At 37.0% G+C, this 20,614-nt stretch overlaps 6 protein-coding genes across 11 annotated transcripts; 2 read left to right on the forward strand and 4 right to left on the reverse strand.

The window, feature by feature from the left end:
* Window positions 1-766: 766 nt before the first annotated feature.
* LOC18025338 (phospholipase D alpha 1) lies at window positions 767-4,282 on the reverse strand. Its single transcript, XM_006406860.2, has 4 exons — window positions 4,164-4,282; window positions 3,535-3,638; window positions 1,523-3,425; window positions 767-1,450 (listed from the first exon to the last, which is right to left on the reverse strand). Exons 2-4 carry the CDS (start codon window positions 3,628-3,630, stop codon window positions 1,017-1,019), a joined length of 2,433 nt encoding a protein of 810 aa, XP_006406923.1. The 5' UTR covers window positions 3,631-3,638; window positions 4,164-4,282; the 3' UTR covers window positions 767-1,016.
* Window positions 4,283-9,430: 5,148 nt separating this feature from the next.
* On the forward strand, window positions 9,431-11,599 carry LOC18025340 (probable polygalacturonase At3g15720). The gene is given in 8 exon segments (XM_006406862.2): window positions 9,431-9,553; window positions 9,656-9,790; window positions 9,886-10,044; window positions 10,149-10,356; window positions 10,577-10,658; window positions 10,742-10,850; window positions 10,951-11,073; window positions 11,180-11,599. Coding segments are annotated over 8 exon segments (1,359 nt in total).
* A 528-nt stretch (window positions 11,600-12,127) lies between these two features.
* Window positions 12,128-13,286, reverse strand: LOC18025341 (putative F-box protein At3g17620). The gene has a single exon (XM_006406863.2). It carries the CDS (start codon window positions 13,284-13,286, stop codon window positions 12,138-12,140), a length of 1,149 nt encoding a protein of 382 aa, XP_006406926.2. The 3' UTR covers window positions 12,128-12,137.
* Window positions 13,287-13,630: 344 nt separating this feature from the next.
* LOC18025342 (signal peptidase complex catalytic subunit SEC11C) lies at window positions 13,631-15,343 on the forward strand. Its single transcript, XM_006406865.2, has 8 exons — window positions 13,631-13,851; window positions 14,114-14,226; window positions 14,321-14,392; window positions 14,496-14,531; window positions 14,625-14,670; window positions 14,764-14,851; window positions 14,966-15,023; window positions 15,125-15,343. Exons 1-8 carry the CDS (start codon window positions 13,773-13,775, stop codon window positions 15,173-15,175), a joined length of 543 nt encoding a protein of 180 aa, XP_006406928.1. The 5' UTR covers window positions 13,631-13,772; the 3' UTR covers window positions 15,176-15,343.
* Window positions 15,344-15,422: 79 nt separating this feature from the next.
* Window positions 15,423-17,645, reverse strand: LOC18025344 (O-fucosyltransferase 13). 4 transcript variants are annotated; one of them, XM_006406864.2, is made up of 6 exons: window positions 17,501-17,645; window positions 17,132-17,208; window positions 16,795-16,865; window positions 16,627-16,715; window positions 16,329-16,550; window positions 15,423-16,239 (listed from the first exon to the last, which is right to left on the reverse strand). In XM_006406864.2, exons 1-6 carry the CDS (start codon window positions 17,623-17,625, stop codon window positions 15,507-15,509), a joined length of 1,317 nt encoding a protein of 438 aa, XP_006406927.1. In that variant the 5' UTR covers window positions 17,626-17,645; the 3' UTR covers window positions 15,423-15,506. The 4 variants fall into 4 exon arrangements, with proteins under 4 accessions (XP_006406927.1, XP_024015369.1, XP_024015371.1 ...); XM_024159601.1 differs by having other exon boundaries at window positions 16,795-17,005; window positions 17,501-17,642; XM_024159603.1 differs by having other exon boundaries at window positions 16,795-16,890; window positions 17,501-17,541.
* Window positions 17,646-17,843: 198 nt separating this feature from the next.
* On the reverse strand, window positions 17,844-20,580 carry LOC18025343 (elongation factor P). 3 transcript variants are annotated; one of them, XM_024159543.1, is made up of 12 exons: window positions 20,527-20,580; window positions 19,908-20,101; window positions 19,677-19,707; window positions 19,570-19,583; window positions 19,438-19,488; window positions 19,113-19,182; window positions 18,957-19,023; window positions 18,787-18,854; window positions 18,509-18,632; window positions 18,378-18,417; window positions 18,195-18,262; window positions 17,844-18,111 (listed from the first exon to the last, which is right to left on the reverse strand). In XM_024159543.1, exons 2-12 carry the CDS (start codon window positions 20,088-20,090, stop codon window positions 18,099-18,101), a joined length of 729 nt encoding a protein of 242 aa, XP_024015311.1. In that variant the 5' UTR covers window positions 20,091-20,101; window positions 20,527-20,580; the 3' UTR covers window positions 17,844-18,098. The 3 variants fall into 3 exon arrangements, with proteins under 3 accessions (XP_024015311.1, XP_006406929.1, XP_024015312.1); XM_006406866.2 differs by having other exon boundaries at window positions 20,468-20,566; XM_024159544.1 differs by lacking the exon at window positions 20,527-20,580 and adding an exon at window positions 20,273-20,404.
* Window positions 20,581-20,614: the final 34 nt, after the last annotated feature.

The following is a 20,614-nucleotide window of genomic DNA, read 5'->3' on the forward strand; positions in this document are numbered from 1 at the left end:
GAGTTAGATTTTGGTGCTTTCGATATCCACAATGCATGTCCAAGTGGGAAAAGGAAATTTAATTAGAGTAAGACTATTTTTTGGTCAATAAACAAGTCGTATTTTAGAGACCTCTATCTATTATTTATGTAAAAAATCAACTCGGAATTTACAATTAATATTCCTAGTTTTGAAAAGAAAATCTATTGTATAAATCTCACCGTGTATAGTCTCTCATATATATTTATCAACTAACATCCGTTATATGTTTGGATAAAGTCGAACAATATCACATGTATAATGTAAAATCCAACTCATAATCTTGGTTGTCAAATAAATAAAAATAGAAATTACTTGATGGATTATTAAAATATATATATATATATATATATATCCAGAAAAAGACACACAGTGTAGTAACGAGAATTATTGGAAGCTTGCTTGTCCACTGAACGTGAGGTTTTGTTAACTTGGATGAATGTTAACCACTGACCTTATTGCACAGACATATCTAGCAGATGATAGACAATATCGAATGAATCTAAGCACTTACGTAAAGCTGATGAGAGTTGGGCTTCATACACGTGTCTTTTCGATTTCGAAAACCCAATACTTGCTAATATCTCTAACATTAAACCAATAAGGTTCCAACATGTTTTCATAATAAGAAATTTCCGTATTGAGAAAGAACTACTCGAGAAGAAATCTTACGAAACTTCTTAGTAATTAGTTTTCGAATTAAAAAAGTTTGTTTCTTACAAGTAATTTGTTTTAAATCAAGGCCAACTTTGATGTAAAACACTTAATTTGTAATAAAATATCAAATATAAGATTCATAAGTTCAACGATACATAAATAACAAAAAGAAGGTAAAATAGGATTACAAAGCTACACTCTCACGACGTCATTGTAAGAATTTAAAACCAAAAGTGCATCATCACGCCAACGATTAACTTATAAGGTCTAAAAAGGTAGAGAGACACTCAATTTATTCAAAGCAGAGAGACACAGATCATTACAAGACATACCCTGTGGAATTAAGTTGTAAGGATAGGAGGCAGGTAGTCTGATTTGGTGCCAAGGATACGGGCCTTTGTGTCCGGGAAGAATTCAAATCCTGGAAGCTCAGTGATGTCTCCTTCGCTGGCCACACCGATCGGGTAGCGGAGCAAGTGACCAGGAAGGTCATGTTCAAGTGACTCACTTGAGTATAAGTCCCAATACTTATCGGAGATGCGGTTAACTTTCTCAATGCATTCCAAGCTCGAGGGATCGAGGAAGGTCTCATCAAGCATTCCCAAGTGTTCATACCAGAGTGACATACGGAAGCCATGGATCTGGCCACGAGCTGGTTGTCTATGGGACAAGTGATGTGGTTGATAGCCTCCCATTGCTATCTCAGAGTCCCTTGCACCATCCATCGACCTCTGGTTAATGTTGGCAGATCCGATGATTATATACTCATCATCAACTGCAAATAAGTCAAAGTGAGTCACTCACACACACACACACAAACATTTATGCAAAAAAAATGTAAACTAACCGATCATCATTTTGCTATGGACGTAAATCATGAAGCGACGTGCTTCTTGCGCCCTCATATAGTCAGAGTCGGGGTCTGGTCTTTCTGCAGGCTCATACTCTCCCTCTTTCTTAACCTCACGGTTTCCGAGGCAAAAGAATGTCAGATAGTTTCTAGGATCTTCCTCTAGCCCCTGAGCCCTGAGTGCCTGAATAACGTCCTTGTACATCATCTCCATGGTCCTCCTCTGCCAATCTAATATAGCTTGCACTGATGCACTCTCTGGGAGACCTTCTGGCCACATTGGAACCGTAACATAAACCCTAAACTTCTCTCCTTTCTCGATCTTGCTAACGATCTTCAGAGAAAGCTCTTTTGGGATCAAGTGCAGAGCATTAATGTCCTCAGGAGTGATACCATCTGCGGCCCAAGCAAAAGAGCTCCCAAGGAAGTACTGGTTTTCAATGTAGATGAAGTCTTTGGCCCGTCTGATGGCGTGAATGTAGGCATCTTGGATACTCCTATCAATGATGTTATCTTTTCCACTTACAAGACCAGCTTCCGCAGCAGCTTCAGGTGACTCGGGGAACCCAGCAGCAGCTCCACCGTCAATGGATCTAAACAGCTGGACATTCCACACGTCGTGGTCCTCTTGGAACATAACAGGAGAAGGTGTGATAATAATATCACTGAGGTCTCTCAACTTAACCAGAATGTCTTTACCACCCTGCTTGCTCCATCGCTGTTCGAAATTGTACATGACATCCCAAGCAATGGGACCTTCAAGACGAGAGTGGATGTCCTGCCAAGGCTCCCTAGGACCACCTTTGGTGATAGCTGCACCGGTGAAGTTTGGTTGATGGAAGTCATCATGGTGAACTGTGTCCAATGTCCTGAACAAGGAGTGGAACGGAGTGTCGTATCTTCCATCACAGAGATCAATACCGCCAACAAAACTCATAATCCTCCTCATCTCTGATCCTCCTTGGCTTGGCATCTCGGTGTCCACAACAACGATTTTCTGGTGATGTGTGAACATGGTAGAGATCTGCAAGCTTTGTACGAAGCTACCACCATCATCAGGGTTACGAGGGCACAAAACACAATGGACGTCGCTTCCCCTGAAGAAATTCTCAGTATCTTCATCATGAGTAGCCATGAGCCCATCTTTTTTCAGTACATCAACAGAAGTTCTGTCATCCCAAATTAGCAAAAGAACCCTGACGCCTTCACTAGCCTTCTTCTTGAGTAGCTCACCAATAGTCATATCTCCTCCTGGCTTTGGCCTCCTTGAGTCCCTCACCAAAGTTATCTCAGTATAAACAGACCAGCCGGTGATGTAGATCAGATGTTTTGCGTTGCTTATGGCATCGAAAATATCCTCCCAACACCTGTGAGGCTCATAGTTCTTCCCTCCAGCGAGAGGAATCTTGGGGACAAAGTTGTCTGGAATATGAGCACCTTGGTACAGAGAAACTTTGCAGCCTTGTCTCTGTGAGAAGAACGTGTAAGGGACTCCAGGGAACTTTGCACTTTTGATACCCATATTCCAGTTACGATCCTCCTCAACATGAAAATATTGGAGCTTCACATGAATCTTTGATCCTCCTTCGATGGGGTTTCTGTCATTATCCAAGATCTCAACCCACTGATCAACTTCCTCGCCATTAATGACTTGGTCAACAGGAATGTATGCTCTTCCGATGAGTGTGGCCCCAATGGGATTATCATCTTTCACAGTGAAAATGATATCAGAAGCCAAGTGGGCACAGTAGATATGAAATGACTCATACCACTTTGGGTTTTTAGGTTCATTTTTTATCTTCCTGGTTCTCCCAACTCTGGCTTTTTGCAGATCAATCGTTGCATATAGCTGTGTTTCTCCTTTGCCAACACCAATCTTCTCTTCTACATTTGCCAGCACCTGAAAGTTTGAAATAAATATCAAATCTTGAATTACAACTTAAACAAGATTCATATTAATCCATGAATTATAGAGAAAACCAAACAATAAACTTAGGAGCTATAGATACCTTCCCGAGGAAGCCTTGCCTGATTCCACCACCATGTAGCGCATCAACTTCAAAGATTGTAGCATGCAACGTCCCGTGCAACAGATGCTGCGCCATTTTATCACCTGTAACAATATTAATTGTACAACACATCTTAGTATAAGTTTTCTTCTGCTTTTTTTCTGTCGGTCAAACAAAAAACAAAAAAGCGAGATCGAGGAATAGTACATCGAACTTGGAGATCTGAGATCAGAAGACAGCAACAAAGTATAAGCTACCAACAAATTCTTATAATATCCAACGAAGAAAAGAACCTTCACTACTGTATTCAAGAAATTACAGTCACTGATCTCGCTCAAAAGTCAAAACAAAAATCGGATCAGAGCAATCAAATCACAACACTATGGATGAAAGCAAGGAAACTCATAGAAATTAACCCGATCGCTGTGTATTCGATCATCATGTTAAGTATAAACGAATCCTAAACAACAAAACAGAGTTAGCGAGTACCACTCATTTCGAAACCAAAGACCCACTAAATCGTATCGACTATTCGACTTCTTAACCCCAAAAGAAAACAAGCGCAAGAACAATAAGAAGAAGAGAAACGAATGAGATGCAGAAATATAAGAATCCATAGAATCACTTACTGCGAGATCGGAGAAACTGAATCGGAGGTCAGAGGAAGAAAGAATTCGGGATCTAATCCGTGATGGAAGCTTTTTTAAGAGCAACTTTGTGGAGCTGTTCGATATTAATTGGAGCGCGTGGGACCTGTCTTTTTTATTTTTTCTCTACTAATGTCGATGTACGAAGAAAAACCATTTTTTGTTTCATCCCTAAAGTTTGTTAGTTTCATAACTTGGTCCTAATAGTTACTTAAATTACTCTCAAGATTTCTTTCAATTTGTGATTATACCGATGTACGAACGATAAATTATGTTTGGTATACAGTAATTGGTTCTGTTACTTCTGTATCATACAAAGTAGATAATTCAACATCAACTAAAAACAATATAATTTACGAATTTAGAGATATAATGTAAATTTATATAAATAAAGGTTCAAAAAGGAGAAAAGGGAAGAGTTATCGGTTATTACAAATTCTTAAAAATTTTACGGAAGAATATTCAAAGTTGTAATATCCCTGACTTGGAGATAAAATATCCCCATCGTGCTCCCAACGTTCTGCATCCAATTGCTACGACGCCGTTTCCAAAGCTAGATCGTCACCGTTCATCGAGAGAAACTCTATGATCTACTATTTTTCGAGGTACAACGTGTTCATACTGAACCACTAATAATAAATCTTCATCATTGGATCTCGTGATAAGATTTGGGATTGTTGTATCACAATATCCATTATTAAAAAAGAAATAGATCATAGAGATTTGGAGGATATAATGTTGTTATTCCTCATTATAGATATAATGTTGACCATAGATCTAATTAAACTCTAAGACATTGTATCGATAAAAAGTTGATCATTGATATAATGATATATAAATATTCTAATGAAAAATATTCATTATGAAAATAAAAAGTAAACTCCGGTAATTATTCTTCTTGTCACTAATTAGTCATAATGTTTTTAGAATTATTCAAACTCTAAGACATGGACGACGGGGGCACACGGTGCCGACAATGGCGATGTCGTTTTCAATGGATTAATTAATACTAATTAATTTGCATATGCGCTGATTGGTTGTTAAGGTTATTTGGGAAAATATACAATATATAATCCGAGTACTGTATAGTGTGTTTAAATCCGGTTAAACCAGACTATATAACAGATATTAACCCGTTTAAAAGTGAAAGTAATATTGACAGAAATAAGAAGTCGAGGAATAGAATGGCCGATGCCGGCATAAATGGGATTATCTGTTTGTTGACTGAGCTTATAAGTCATAACTCCATTTTCCTTTAGAAACAATATTTTCCTGTTAATTATAATTAGATACAGATTCATTCTCCAGTCAACATGTAATTGGTTAATGAGTATTTGGTCAAAATCTTCTCTTGCAATTTATATAAATACAAAGATTCAATGTATGCTAACTTTATACAAATTCCGACATGCACGGAAGATCATTCCATACCAACTTACTCCTTTGTTAACCTTTTCTCTGCTCTTGAGTGTTTTGCAAAACTTATGGTAAGACACGTTTATCTTTATTATCATGGCGCCATCTTTTTCTCTTTTCAATTCTTTATTTTCAAAATCACGAACGAAAAAACCAATATATTCTAAATAATTTTAATTATATTCGAATCAATGCAGGAATATTTGTGGATTCTATTGTTGTTGTGCTCTTCATATACCGTTAACTCTCAAAACACATATGATGTCACCGAATACGGAGCCGTTGGAGATCAAAAGACAGATGACTCACGTGTACGTACATGTGATGTCTTTTTACTTATACGTATATTGTACACTCGTGCATCTATATTAGCATATAAATATATGTATACGTATAACATTTTTTTATTTGTTTGTTTGTAGGCTTTTCTAGAAGCATGGGCAGCAGCATGTGCGGCAAATACAGCCAAGGTCGCGATTGTAGCCCCCCATGGAAAAACTTTCTTGGTTAAGACCGCAAAATTTACAGGTCCATGTACAGCAAGCCGACTTCATTTTCGGGTAATACTTAATTAGCTACAATGTTTTTTCTTCACATATATAGACTGTTTTCACAAAATTGAATATTACAATAAATTAAATTTCAATCATATTTTAGGGAAAATTCGAAAAATACAAAATATACCCCTTTCAGTGCATATTGCTCTCGAAAATTAATTCTCATTGCTAAACGATAATAAATAAGTAAAAAATCTAAGCTAGCAATAAATAAATAAAATATATATATATATATATGTATGTGTGTGTGTATTATGAATTTATGATGATATACAGATTCGAGTACTAATTACTGTTTTAATTGGATATATTAAGGTGAATGGTAACGTTGTGGCACCAAGTTCACCGTGGAGTAATGTGAGTGATTATTGGCTCTCGTTCTATCATGTCCACGGTTTGAAAGTTGAAGGCAATGGACAAATCGACGGCAAAGGAGCCATATGGTGGAACCGTTGTCCCATTGTATGTAATTACAGATATATATATATATATATATATATATATATAATATTCTTGAACCGGTCTTGATGTATATATATGCCTGTGTGTACAGAACTGTATTGTGTCTTCGTTTTGGAACAATTCTTACGTAAATTTTTTTCCATATGACCAATCAGGTGGGAAAATGCAGAAGACCCATGGTAAGCATGCACGACCGTATATTATTTTTCACGATGTTTTTTAATGCTGATATGTATCAACCAAAAACTAGCCATCTATATCACCGTTTTCACTTTCTAAATTATTAGAATTTTAAGCCTTAAATCACTGGTTATATTTTATGAAACTTTTTCCAGCAATTAGGATTCGTTGCATGTACGAATATGTTAGTGAAAGGTATTCATTTAACCAACAGTCCAAGGAGTCATTTTGAACTCAAATTCTGTAGCAACGTTAATATCACTGGCGTTCACATCTCTGCTCCTGAATCAAGCCCTAACACCGACGGAATCGATATTAGTTCCTCTACTTATATCTATATTACAGACACACAAATCTCCGTAGGTATGCATATCTTATACTTACGAGTTACTATATATATGTTTGCATCTATTTTGACAAAAATATATGTTTGCATCTATGATTAACAAGAGTTTAATGTAGGTGATGATTGTATCGCAGTCGAAAGTGGTTCTTCTCATATCTATATAACAAGGGTCACTTGCGGTCCAGGCCATGGAATTAGGTATAACGATATGAAAATTTTCAAACGATGATGTATAATTATGCAATCCAACATTACTATTAATTATAACATTTTAATTTAACAGTATAGGGAGTCTAGGAGTCAACGGAGATCAAAACGCAACAGCTGAAGAAATACATGTGAAAGATTCGATTATAAACTCCGCTACTAATGGTTTACGAATTAAAACTTGGAAGGTGATAATTATTAATTATATATATAATATATTCATTCATATTATTAGTTGTTTAATAGTGTTTTTTTGCCTTATAATTAAATAGGGAGCTGGAGGATATGCGAGACATATCTCATACACTAATGTTACTCTTGATTCAACTTACAACCCAATCATCATCGATCAACAATATTGCCCGCGTAAAAAGTGCCCAAACAATTCTAAAGTACTTAACTCTGATCAGTAAAAACCTAAATCATTCTTATGCTTTATTTTATAAAATTCAAAAGCTTCAAGATTTTATAATTTATGATATCAAATTTTCTTACTTTCTTTTTAATAGACAAATGCAAATACGGTGAAGATCAGCGATGTATCATTTACGGATATAAAAGGGACGATAAAGGGTAATATCGGTGTAATGCTGAATTGTAGCACAGTAGTAGGATGCACCGGACTTGTTTTGAAGGGTATCAACTTAACTTCGGCTGATGCAGCAGGTGACATTACCTTATCAATGTGTAGTAATGCTCATGGAGAGGTATACCATACGCAGCCACCAGTTACTTGTCTCGTACCTTAGCCGGATATACTAGGTAGTGAGATAGTGGCATACGAGATCATTAAACACTATGTTTCAACTATAGACTAAATAACCAGTAATAAATGTATCAAATTTTCGAATTCAGTTTTGCTAGATATAAGAATACATCATGAGGGAAACAAGGAATGAAACTGATTTTTGTATTGCATAATACTTCATTTTTTTATTTTTTTTCTTCTGTTCTTTGGGGCCTTTGGGCTAAACTACATTGTGGCCACAAAAGCCTTGTAGATCCATTTCCTTTAGTGTTTGGGATATTAAACTACATTTGTTTAATTACAATTGTTTAAAAAATAGATTTTAGAGATTAGATTTTGAGTTGCCCAAGTAAAAGAGAAAGAAACAAAAAAAAAAAGATCAAAGATTTTAAGTATATGAGCTTTTGGAAGTATGTGCGGTTCCTGATACTGTCATATGGGCCATTATTGGGGGTGATGGTCTAACATTGTCTTGACACTAGTATTTAGGCCTGTATCTTGGAAAACAAAATTATTATTAAAATTGTAATTAATTATTAAGAATTTTGTTGTTGTTTACAAGTATAAAACTTTCCTCTTTATTTTACTACAACTCAGTATATTATTTTAAAATTTTGGTTCTTAACTTTTAACTATAAAAAGTAAAATAAAAAATTAGAAAGGCGGAATATAGAAGAAACCCAAACCGAAGCCTTCACAAAAGTAATTAAAAGCAAAACACTAAGTCAAAAATAGACACAAAAAGATGCGAAAGCAATGTTCTATTTTTGCATTCACATATTAGTTTGTATTTGGAAGTTTTGTTGGAATGGACATTCACATAAATTACATTTACGGCATATATTAATATAGACAATGTATTTTTAAGTAAAGTTTATTTTATTTTATTTATTTATTTGCCTTACACTTGTGTCTTGAATCGAGTTCCTGAAAACTGAACCAATCAAGAGAAAAGGAACAAAAGCGAAAGAAGAACATATTTTTTTATGGTACGTATTTTCAAGATATCTTTTTACTGAAAATTAATTAATAACAGTGCCCACTCCGATGCCTCATGGACACAAGTAATTAATCTGAGTTAAAAATGTTATCATTCCTTTTGTTAATATATTAAAATGTACATATACGTATTCGTATGTCCATTATCTTTACATATATTGTCTGCTACTGTCCGCAAAATATCCGCTTAACATGGTACTAATGCCTTTACCATCTTCTTTCGTCTAAAAAAATGCATCTATATAGGAGTATATATGAAATTTGATAACGTATATATATTATGTTCATAAATTGTAGATATATTTGATGATGTTACTCTTTATCTGGAAAATTCATGTAGGAGAAGACATGGATCTTAAATTTCTCAATGTTCATTCTCCAAATCTTCACATCTTCGACAGCATTGGATGTTACTCAATTTGGAGCGATTGGAGATGGAGTTACAGACGATTCGCAGGTAAAAGATAAGAGTTTATAGTTGTAAATATATAAAACCTTTGCTCATTACACATCCAAAAGAATCATATTATATGAAAGCTTTGTATCTTTTTCTTGGAAGGCGTTCTTGAAAGCTTGGGAAGTTGTCTGTAGCGGGACAGGAGATGGGCAGCTTGTCGTTCCGGCAGGGATGACATTTATGTTACAGCCCTTGAATTTTCAAGGTTCTTGTAAATCCACCCCTGTAGTTGTTCAGGTACTCTGTTTTTCCCCTGTTTTGTTGTTGTTATTGTTGTTACAACTACAATGATGAATATACTGAAGCAAGCAGTTAGTGACTTTAATTTGAAGATTTTGGGCAATCTGGTTGCATCGAGTAAAGGGAAATGGAAAGGGGACAAAGATCAATGGATTCTATTTACAGATATCGAAGGACTTGTGGTTGAAGGTGGTGGCGAAATAAACGGCCAGGGTTCGAGCTGGTGGGAACACAAAGGCAGTAGACCAACCGTAAGGATAACGTTAGGGCTTTCTTTTTTCTTTTCCAAAACAAATTCTTTTTCTTTTGTATCAAAAACTAAAATGAGCTTTTCTTCTTTTCTTTTTGAGGTTAGGCATTGAAGTTCAAGAGCTGCAACAACCTTAGATTGAGTGGAATAACACATGTAGATAGTCCAATGGCTCACATTCATATAAACCAATGCAACGATGTGAGCATCTCAAATCTCCGGATAAATGCGCCGGAATCAAGTCCTAACACCGATGGAATCGATGTCGCCGCTTCTTCCAATGTTATTATCCAGGATTGCATCATCGCCACTGGTATGAAACTGTATTTTTGGAGATTTGTGTAGATTCCAAACAGAAAAGCAGAAAATACAATTAAAAAATCAGGATGCTGTATGAATGCAAATATTTATATGTCAAAATAGACGGTCCCTCGAATGTCACATCCAATAATGTCGCTCGAAATGTACTACTACTAGTGATCATCATCATTATCGTTTCGTTATGCACATGACCGTTTGTAATGATTGTATAGGTGACGATTGCATTGCCATAAACTCGGGGACGTCTAACATCAGAATTTCCGGAATAGATTGCGGACCAGGCCATGGAATAAGGTTTAACCAATTAATAATTATCTACTGACAAAATGTTATTTTATGACATATATCTAAATCCTGTATATTTGTGAAATATTTAGCATAGGAAGTTTGGGAAAAGATGGAGAGACGGCTTCGGTGGAGAATGTATGTGTCCAAAACTGTAACTTTAGAGGAACTATGAATGGTGCTAGGATCAAAACCTGGCCGGTAACGTTAAATTTCTTATTATTCTCATTTTGTAATATTTTGTATTGTTTTTTTCTTATTGTTCTTCAAGATAAAATATTCTGGTAATATATATACACAGGGAGGATCGGGTTACGCGAGAATGATTACTTTCCATGGAATTACTCTAGATAATGTCGAAAATCCGATCATAATCGATCAGCATTACAACAACGGAGGTTCTGAAAAAACCAAAGATGATAAGGTATACGTACCGTTAGTAATGTTAGATTTGATTGGAACGCAAACAAATACTTTATACTCCGACCACAAGATTGTTTTATATAGAAAAATGTAATGTTTTATTTTAGTCGTCGGCTGTGGAAGTGAGCAAAGTTATGTACAGTAATTTCGTGGGGACGTCCAAGTCAGAGTACGGTGTTGACTTTAGGTGCAGCCAGAGTGTACCGTGCACAGATATTTTTATGAGAGACGTGAGAATAGAAACGGCAACATCAGGACAAGGACAAGTCGCGCAAGGACAATGTTTAAACGTGAGAGGTGTGTCCACGCTTGCCTTACCAGGACTAGAGTGCTTAGCCATTTCCACAGATATGTTGTCATCGGCGGAACTGCCGGAACAAACCTGTGCTTTGCCGCAATCAGTGCAACCAAATACACTACCGTTGCAAGATCCATTATGGGTTTATGGAAGCGGAGGAAAACGACTCAGAGTTTACAGTGTCGTATTAACTTCATTTATCTCTCTGGTTATATTTGTTTTAGGTTAATCAAAGACTTCAAAATGTGAGTCGAGATGATACATTAATCGGAGAGCTTGTATTTCAATGGTTTTTATTAGTGTCACCACCTTGATTCAAGCTTTATTTGTACCAAAACAAATTTACCAAACATAACTCTGCTTGCAAAAAAAAAAAAAGAGAAGAGAAGAAAACTTACCCCAAATTTGGAGAGACATAACTTTTTCCGAGACCATTGGGACTGAGTCAAAGATTATGTTTCAAGCCACTAGAAATGTAGTAATGTAAAACCAAGGATGTTCCATCTTACCAATCATTGTCTTATGAAAACAGGTCAGTTACACTAAGCACGTCTCACACTTGCAAACTCCTCAGTCAGAGTAATTATAGCCCACAAAAAAGTAAAGAAAGCAGAGGACTTGCTTATAAGACCCAGTTAACTGATAACAATTTATAGCTTTTACATATTTGCATAGAAGAAAACTAGAAGAAATGAGAACAATACAAGTTATTAAGTGACTAATAATCATGTTCAAAGAGCAAATCAAATAGGCCATGGTTTTTCAAATCATGCAGGTTGGTTGATTTGCACTGAACTTGGAACATAGGAGCACGCATGAGGAAAACCCTCTTTGCCTGTTGTAATCTTTCCTATATCCACTTCTCTGTAGTAATCATTTTCTCCAATGATGTAAGCTGTGTTGCGAGTAGGTTTATTTACATTTTTATCTTCATCGAAAACAACAACCACCGTCTTCTCCTCGTCAATGAGGAAACTCCCACCAGTATAAAACCGAAACCCAGAGAGTGGTCTCATATCAACCACCAAAAACAAGCTCCAGGACAGAGCATTGGGATCAATCTTAGTCGTAACCCAAACAACCATCTCAAATGTATGACAGTTCTGATATAACACCGCAAGCTGCTCTTCTCTAACACTAGATAGAGTCACGACATCATCAGAAGAAGACCTAAACGGCAGAGACAGACGCGGAACAAATCGCTCTCTTGTAAAATCAAAGCAGAGTAAAAACCTGTCTCCTAATCGCTTATCAGTAGCATACCAGTACGTGTTTCCTTTCAAGGACAGTCCATGAGATTCATACTTCACATCCCAGTCTGGAGTGACATCAAGAACCCTCCATGAATCAGAATTAAAATCATAGATTTCGTGCACAGATCTTTCCGAGTCAAGACGAGCAAATCTCAGGATTTTGTGGATGCGGCAAGATTTGCCCTTTTCGTATCCGAGAGCATGAGAATACCAAAGCTTTATGTGGTGAACAGATGTAGATTCGACGCCGATCCACCGAGTTTGCCCCGAGTACGGATTCCAAACCGCGAGACTCGTGTAAGCTTCCGTTGTGCATAACAATAAACCTTCACAGTGACATATTCGAGATATAACGACTCGATCTGAATCGTCGAGGGTAATAACTGTACCTGTAAGCCTTATAGAAGGATCATAGTCGTTGTAAACTCCGTGGAGGTTGATGTTCATCAGATAAAGACTACAATTCATCGTCACGATCGCAAGAAACTCACATTCCCTTGCTCCTGCTGCTGCTTGAGTAAACTGAAGCTTTGTAAAGTTGTCATTTTTAGATAAAGTGTTCCACTTTTTGCAAGTACATCGGACTGCTCTCATAGATGTCATCGGAACCCTGGAGAGAATATCCTCTAACAAAACCCTTGGAAGATTGGTCATCTTCGCCATCGATCTTCGATTTTCGACAAGCATCGATGTAACAACACAAAAAGTTATATTAACCTTCAACAAGTCTCTGTTTTTCTTTAACCAAAAAAAAAAAGAGTCTGTGTTATTTCCTCTCTGTTAAAGATTCTTCTCCCGGCGGTGAATAAAAATACATTATTAAGCGGAGAAAGAAGGTAAAGACATACATACCCTTAATGAAGCTGGGCCAATTGTTGGCTCTAAATGTGGGTCGGCTTTTGATCTTTGATTTTTAAGTGGTCTTTTTGGTAACAAGAGTATAGTCAAGGGGCTAACCATTTAAAGTTAGTCTTTAGTATTTAAACCGGTTTGACTGTAAACCCGATACATTTCGATATTTAAACCGATTTCCAAAAACGCTCGTGGAGAAATCGTCTTCTTCGTCTTGGAACTTCTTCACTGAAACGCGTGGGGAGAAACTTCTGCGGATCTGAATCATTTTGGCTGAAAATTGAAGGAAGAAGAAATATGGGTTGGATCGGTGAAACAGTAGATTCAATCAAATCCATCAAGATCCGTCAGCTTGTCACTCAGGTCGTCACGCTCGGTTCGTTTCGATATGACTGATTTAACTCCATTTGTGTTTGAATTCTCGATTAATATTTAAAAAACGACAAATTGGTATCTAGGTTTCACAACATTTCTCCTCCGATTTCGTTTTTCGGAAAATCAATCGTGTTTTAGATTGATCACCCAATTCCGTCTCAGTGTTCCATCCTGAGAAGCATAATTTTTTTTTTTTTTTATGATATGGTATGTAAATTGTTCTCATAATATATGAAAAAGGGTTGCCTTTTTATTTTGTAAAGGTATGATCGTTACGTCTGCATTGATAATATGGAAGGCGTTGATGTGTGTGACTGGCACTGAATCCCCAGTAGTGGTTGTTCTCTCAGGAAGCATGGAACCTGGATTTAAGAGAGTAAGTTTATGTGTTGCATTTAAGCTTATGTGGTTCTTGCTCCTCCTATTTCAGATTGAATGAGTTAATAATCAATTTGAGGGCAATTTGACAGGGGGATATATTGTTCTTGCACATGACCAAGGAGCCCATTCGGGCTGGCGAGATTGTTGTTTTCAATGTTGATGTAAGTGCCATTTTTTGTCTCGTCTGTGTCTCTTTTTGTGTTCCATCAAACCACTAACTTCCTTCCAATTTATTTTCTCCTACTTGATGCTTCTTCTTTTTAGGGTCGTGATATTCCAATCGTCCATCGTGCCATCAAAGTAATGTTTTTCTTATACCTTTTTCTCATTATCATCTCTGGAGATTAGTCAGAGGATTGTTCAGAATAGTTAACATATTCTATCAAATCACAGGTTCATGAGAGGGAAAATACTGGAGAAGTTGATGTTCTAACAAAAGGTGCTTGTTTTGTTGGTCTTGAATGAATGTTGACCCTTTTATGGCTACTGTGTATATTCATGGATTACTTGATCACGCTTTTGCATTTTCCAGGTGACAACAATGACATCGATGACATAGGTCTCTATGCTGAAGGACAGTTTTGGCTTCATCGGCACCATATAATGGGCAGAGCTATTGGGTAAATACTTTAATTTCAACAACCTCTCGTGCCAAACATACAAAAAGATCCACTGAAACTGCTACAAAAGATAAAAACAATAGTCGTAAATGGTTCTCTTTTCGTCTTTTTCAGGTTCTTGCCATATGTTGGATGGGTGACTATTATCATGACAGAACAACCTATCATCAAGGTATAATCTTCTAACACGGCTTGCGATTTTGTCTGTCATGGTTTTTCACTTGAGATGTATATATAAGATCTTTTTTTTTTTGTTGTCTTCCCTTCTTTCAGTATATACTTATTGGTGCATTGGGTTTGCTCGTTATAACATCTAAAGACTGAGATTACATTCAAAAAGAGCTGGTCAATTGGTGGGGAGGTGGCTGCTTCTGCAACTCTCATCATCCTTTTCTAGCCATTTTCTTAAACATAAGAACAAAACAAATTTTATATTTAAACTGTAGAATCCTCTAAGCCAAATTTTATAATTATACAGTTTTAGCTTTCACTCAGCAACATTTTTGTGACGATTTCTTTAACTTCCATTCAGGAGGAAAATTTGAGCTCTGAAGCGATAAATTTTGTTTATCCGATTCCAAAATAGTAGGGCGATTTAGTAACAATTAAAATATGAGGACTTTAATGCAAAATAAACGTAACTTGTGTCTGAGAATTACAGCTTGGATTCACAAAAACAGCCAGGCAATGCAGATCCTCTGCCAATTTCAAAATCATTCTTATGAACTTCCCAAAGAGCTTTTTTCAGCTTTTCCTCTTGAAGTCCCTGTGAAGTTAGCTCTGCAAATGCCTTCCTACTCAAGAACAGAGTTTTATGCATCCCTTTAAAAGCTCGCATTGCTGCAACCATCTTATCCATGTTTCCAAAATAAGTTGCCACATACGCATCGCTGTTGATGGAAACATAATAGTCCAATGCAGCTTTTGTGTTTCCATGCATTCTTGTGAAATCTTCATGGTTCAGCAGAGCAGACTTTGTGAACACTTTTGTATAAACCGATGTAAACCCTTCCATTTCCATCAGACCATCTCCAGCAGCTAAGTATATGTTTGTGCTTGTTGGTATTCTTAGTGACTGAAGCACCAAAACTGTTTCGTTAGGAGTTAAAGGGCATTTGCCTCGCTTTCTCCAGCTCTGAGCTAGCTCTCCTGTCCAAGGCTTTTTGTCTACTTGAGCAGCTTCAATGGCAGCAACTGAGGAAAGAGAGAGGTTTGGGTATTCACATCGGCTGTATGCTACCATGTCAGGCTCAAATCTAAGGTGAAGTGACAAAAAAGGTTTGGGTATGGCATCTAAAAGCTCGATGGCTTTCTTCTCCAAGGAGCTAGTGACGCGTAGAGCGGAGTAACAAGCTTGACAGAGCGTGGCTTTTGCGTATTGGGGATACCTGAAATGTAACCACACAAATGCTGAAAAAAATAAGGAACTATGAGACTCCACAAAATGTAAATTCCAGAATCTGACAAAACCAGGTACCTGTCCCTGCGCTGGCTCATTGCGGGTGTAAAAGAAATGTAACGATGTTCCAATAATAGTGGGAGGATGCTTTCTCTGTAATCGAACTGACCTTTTCTCTTGCTACAGTCTACTCTGAATGGCTCTTTCGATGCTATATCTGTTGGCAGATCCTTGACAACTTTGATAAAGCCACTCATCTTTTGAATGAAGTAGTCTACATCAAACACATCTGCAAATCCACTGCAGAAAGAATATATCATTTTTAATAGCAAATGTAAACTAGAGAAACTCAAACATTCAATGAGGTTACTACTACCTTGACTCATTCCAATACGCAGCTACCTCAAACTTTGGCAGAATAAGTGTGGCATTTAATAAACGGGCGATTCCAACACCATCGCAGAACTGCAAGCATCATATGATCATTGTTTATTGAGTGAGGCAAAGCAAGAAATGCAGTTTAGGTTTCTTGAATCAAACTCACATCGCGTCTCATCTGATTGAGGCCGCCATAGCAATCAATGCGGATGTATCCATTGCTTTCATCGGGCAGAGCTGAACAAAAAACCAAAGCAGGTGTCTGCAATGAAGGCTGATCAAAAGTTCTGACTGAGAAAAAATCAAACAGAGAACCTCCAGCCAACCAACAAACAATGCCCTTTTCAACACAATATAAGAACAAACGTCCTAAAAACCTTCACAATAGAGGAGATCAGAAAGAAACAGGAACCACAAACTTAGATCACTCACGGAGTCAAATAATGAACAAAAACTAGAGAGAATTCTAAACTCAGAAACTTAAGAAAAGAAAGAATGCATACGAGTGAGATGTCCTTGTAACCACCATTTGCAAGGACGCCATTCTGCTATCCTCTTGACGCTCCATATATCTAAATCACTGAAGCACAAAGCCAAGTTCAAGTTGTAAATTAACATAATTTCTCTCCACAGAAGACCAAGAAAACGATAAACTGGAAATCACTTCCCCTATGTCAGTATACAAATGGAAATTTTAGGCTGATTTTAATACATCTTTAACGCCTAACTAAATTCCATACCCGGAGAACCGTCGATCGAATGATACCAAAGCTAAACAAATTGACCTCATATCTGAAGATTTTCAATTTTCCCTATCTCCAGAACCGAGACCACGAAAAAGGTGAAATCTAAGAGCAGAGACAATCGCTTACAGCAAAGAAGCGGACGAGGCTGGAGTGTTCACGGACTGAGGCGACGGAGATAGAAGAATAACGGCGAGGAGGAGAGAAAAGGTCAAGACGACGACGAAGAGTGGCTTCACTGGAAACGAAACCATTTTGCTGTTGTGCTTTCGATCGGAGAAGACAAAGGAAGTAATTTATTCAGTTATATTATTATATATATGAAATCTGATCAAGTTATCGTTTTTTTTATATATATTATTTCATTTGATGATAAGTTCTTGTTTTTTTTGTCTTTCTTATTCATTTGATGATCTGAGTTCTCGTGTTTGAGAAAGAATAAATTAGTGTCTTAACACTAATCACCTGTATCTAGTGTTTAATCGATTTTACTGAAACACACCACTCATGTTCTCCAAGAAACAATTTAAACCTTTATGAATCTGTAATTATTGCCTCACTCTATAAATCCTCCATAGAGAACTTGTTGATCAACGTAGGTGTTCCGAGATCATGAGAACTGGAACAACAATAATAATGTCCTAATCTTTCTATTAAACGCTTCTCAACATAATCCAAATTTATCTTCCTCCATAGGAAACCCATCTGATCTGACTACGCAATTGTTTCATTTGTTGTCCCTGTAATCAGAAAACGCAACAAGACTGAGCAAAGTTTATAACAACAAATGAACATCTGACAATGAATTTAAGGAGTGGCTTACCTCTTGACAAAAGAATCATCCTCAGTGTTTATCACAATCTTTTCACCTGCCTCGAGATAAGATGGTACCTAAGAGGAACCATTAGTTTATTTGGTAGTTAGAGCCAATTCTTGATCGCAGGAAGATTGAAAATCAAAGAAAATATGAATTGCTGCTAACTTCCAAAGTAGAGAGAGAGTTTACCTGAATAGTGGAACCATTATCTAGGAGAGCTCTCTTGTACCTGCAATTTAAAGAATTATGGCGTTTTCTAATCACCTAAGGCTAAAAGCATTCTTGATCTGAAATACAAGAAGAAGAAGAAAAAAACATACCGAGGAGCTGATGTTAAGCCTTTCATGGGAAGCTGTGTTTCTTCAATTGTGCATGTGACATGCTTAGGGAGAGATGCAGATAATGCTCTTCCATCATACAGCTGCAACTGAACTTTCATTTCCTCTGTCAAACACAATATATATCATCACCGACAAGGAACGGATAAACAGATACGTTTAGCGATTATAGAACATGCAAATGGTTTCTAGCAAAAACAAACAAAATGGATTGATGTTGCTACACCAATAGATTCAAAAGCAGGACCTACACTACCAACCTTTTAAATATACAGCAGCTTTGCCAAATATGTCCAATGGCACTTCAACTTGCTCAAACGTATCGGGCCTGTGTGGTTATAAAGAAATAATGTTTACAAACTCATGGTTCTACCGAATGTATAAGGTCTATGAAAAAAGTAAGGAGACTTGCACAAAAAGTTGGACTCACTCAATCAGATATGCCGTATCTCCCTCTGTATATAAACATGTGAAAGATTTCTCCTGAACAAAAACCTCTGCAGTAAATTGATGCAATCAATATCACACCAAAATAATTTGATATAAGTACACTAGGATTTTGAATGTTATGGAATAAGAAACATACTTTCAACAGACTCCTCAGTTCCAAATCGCAAGTTAAGTTTATTTCCATTGTCAACATCGCGAAGCTCCACCTATTTCCCGCAAAGAATAGAGGTGTAAGTATTGAGGCTTAGAAACAGAATATCAACAGAAAAGACAAGGTGACACGAAAATTAAACTACTGACAAAACAGAACAAGTCAAGTACCAAAGGCTAAAACAGAAGACAAGCCGTAATAAACAAAATTGTTCTGCATATATCAAATATCTTCAGCGCTTTCACTCCACCAAAATTTCCAAGAACCGAAGGAGAGTAATTTCTTGATGAAGACTTTCAAATATGCATACCTGCATGGAGGCTCCTCCTCTGCCTTGTTGTTTATGCTCTGCTTCTACAACCTACAAAATGAAAAATCCATGTTTCTCATTGCGTAGAACCAAAAAGACTCGAGCTATAAAACCAATGTCCAAATGACTAACCCGGAAAGTACGTCCTGGAAGTCCACGTTCCATCAAAATGAGTTAGATTATAGCTAAACGTTCAGAAGTATAATGAAAAGGAGTAAACCTTAAACAAAAACCCCAACCTGTTCGTTCAATAACATTCCCTGGCCTTAGCTGAAAAAAAGCCCCAAGAACTCAGCGTGAGAATCCGGACGATACAAACCAAAAATGACGCCATACATCGAGTTTATACTATTTGAATTAGAATTACGAAGTTTACTATTTGCATCACAACAAACAAGACGAGCAATGGCTAGCTCACTAATCAAATAAGTAGAAGCTTCAATCTCCGCAAACTAAGTAAGAAACTTTACCTGAATCGCGTTAACTTTAACGCCGCGGCGTTGAACAGTAGACCAAAGCGAACCAAGCAGAGGAGTTTCTCGGCAGCATCCACCGGCTACGTACGCGGCTGGGTCGACTGCAATCCCGTGACGGAGGTGCGATAACAACGATCGGCTCAAAGAATAAAGTGATCTAGTCGCTATCCCTCGCATCTCCGTTATACCTGCAACAAAATTTTGACAAGAAACAAGCTTTCTTTTGAATCAGTGTCGAATTATATACGCAAAACAAATCAACGCTTGTCTTCTTCAGCAATTTAGATGTTTCCGGTTCTTCAAACAAAACAATAACCGACGAACACTTGGTAAATAATCAAACAAACTCAGAGTAGTACCATTTAGGAAAAGTTCCACTCACAATCCAATGGAGGGGAAAAAAAAGCATAATTTACTAGCAGAATCAGAAATTAAGAGCAAAAAAATCGCCATCCTCAGCTAATAACAACAAATTCGTATATCATAAACAGTTCTACAGCACTAAGGACAAATATTGCGAAATTACAAAGGTAAAAAATGAAACTTTTTGTAACCTTAAGGCTCAGAAGCAATAAGAGAGCGAAGAGGTGAGATCAGAAAGAGAGGATTTTACCGAAAGAGGAAGAAAACAAATCAAGTGAAGTGATGGAAATGCGAAAACCGATTTGAAGGGAGAAGAGACAAACGGCGGTGGAACTGTT

This window comes from Eutrema salsugineum, unplaced genomic scaffold (assembly GCF_000478725.1).
Source record: "Eutrema salsugineum unplaced genomic scaffold, Eutsalg1_0 scaffold_13, whole genome shotgun sequence".
Classification (NCBI taxonomy): Eukaryota; Viridiplantae; Streptophyta; class Magnoliopsida; order Brassicales; family Brassicaceae; genus Eutrema; species Eutrema salsugineum.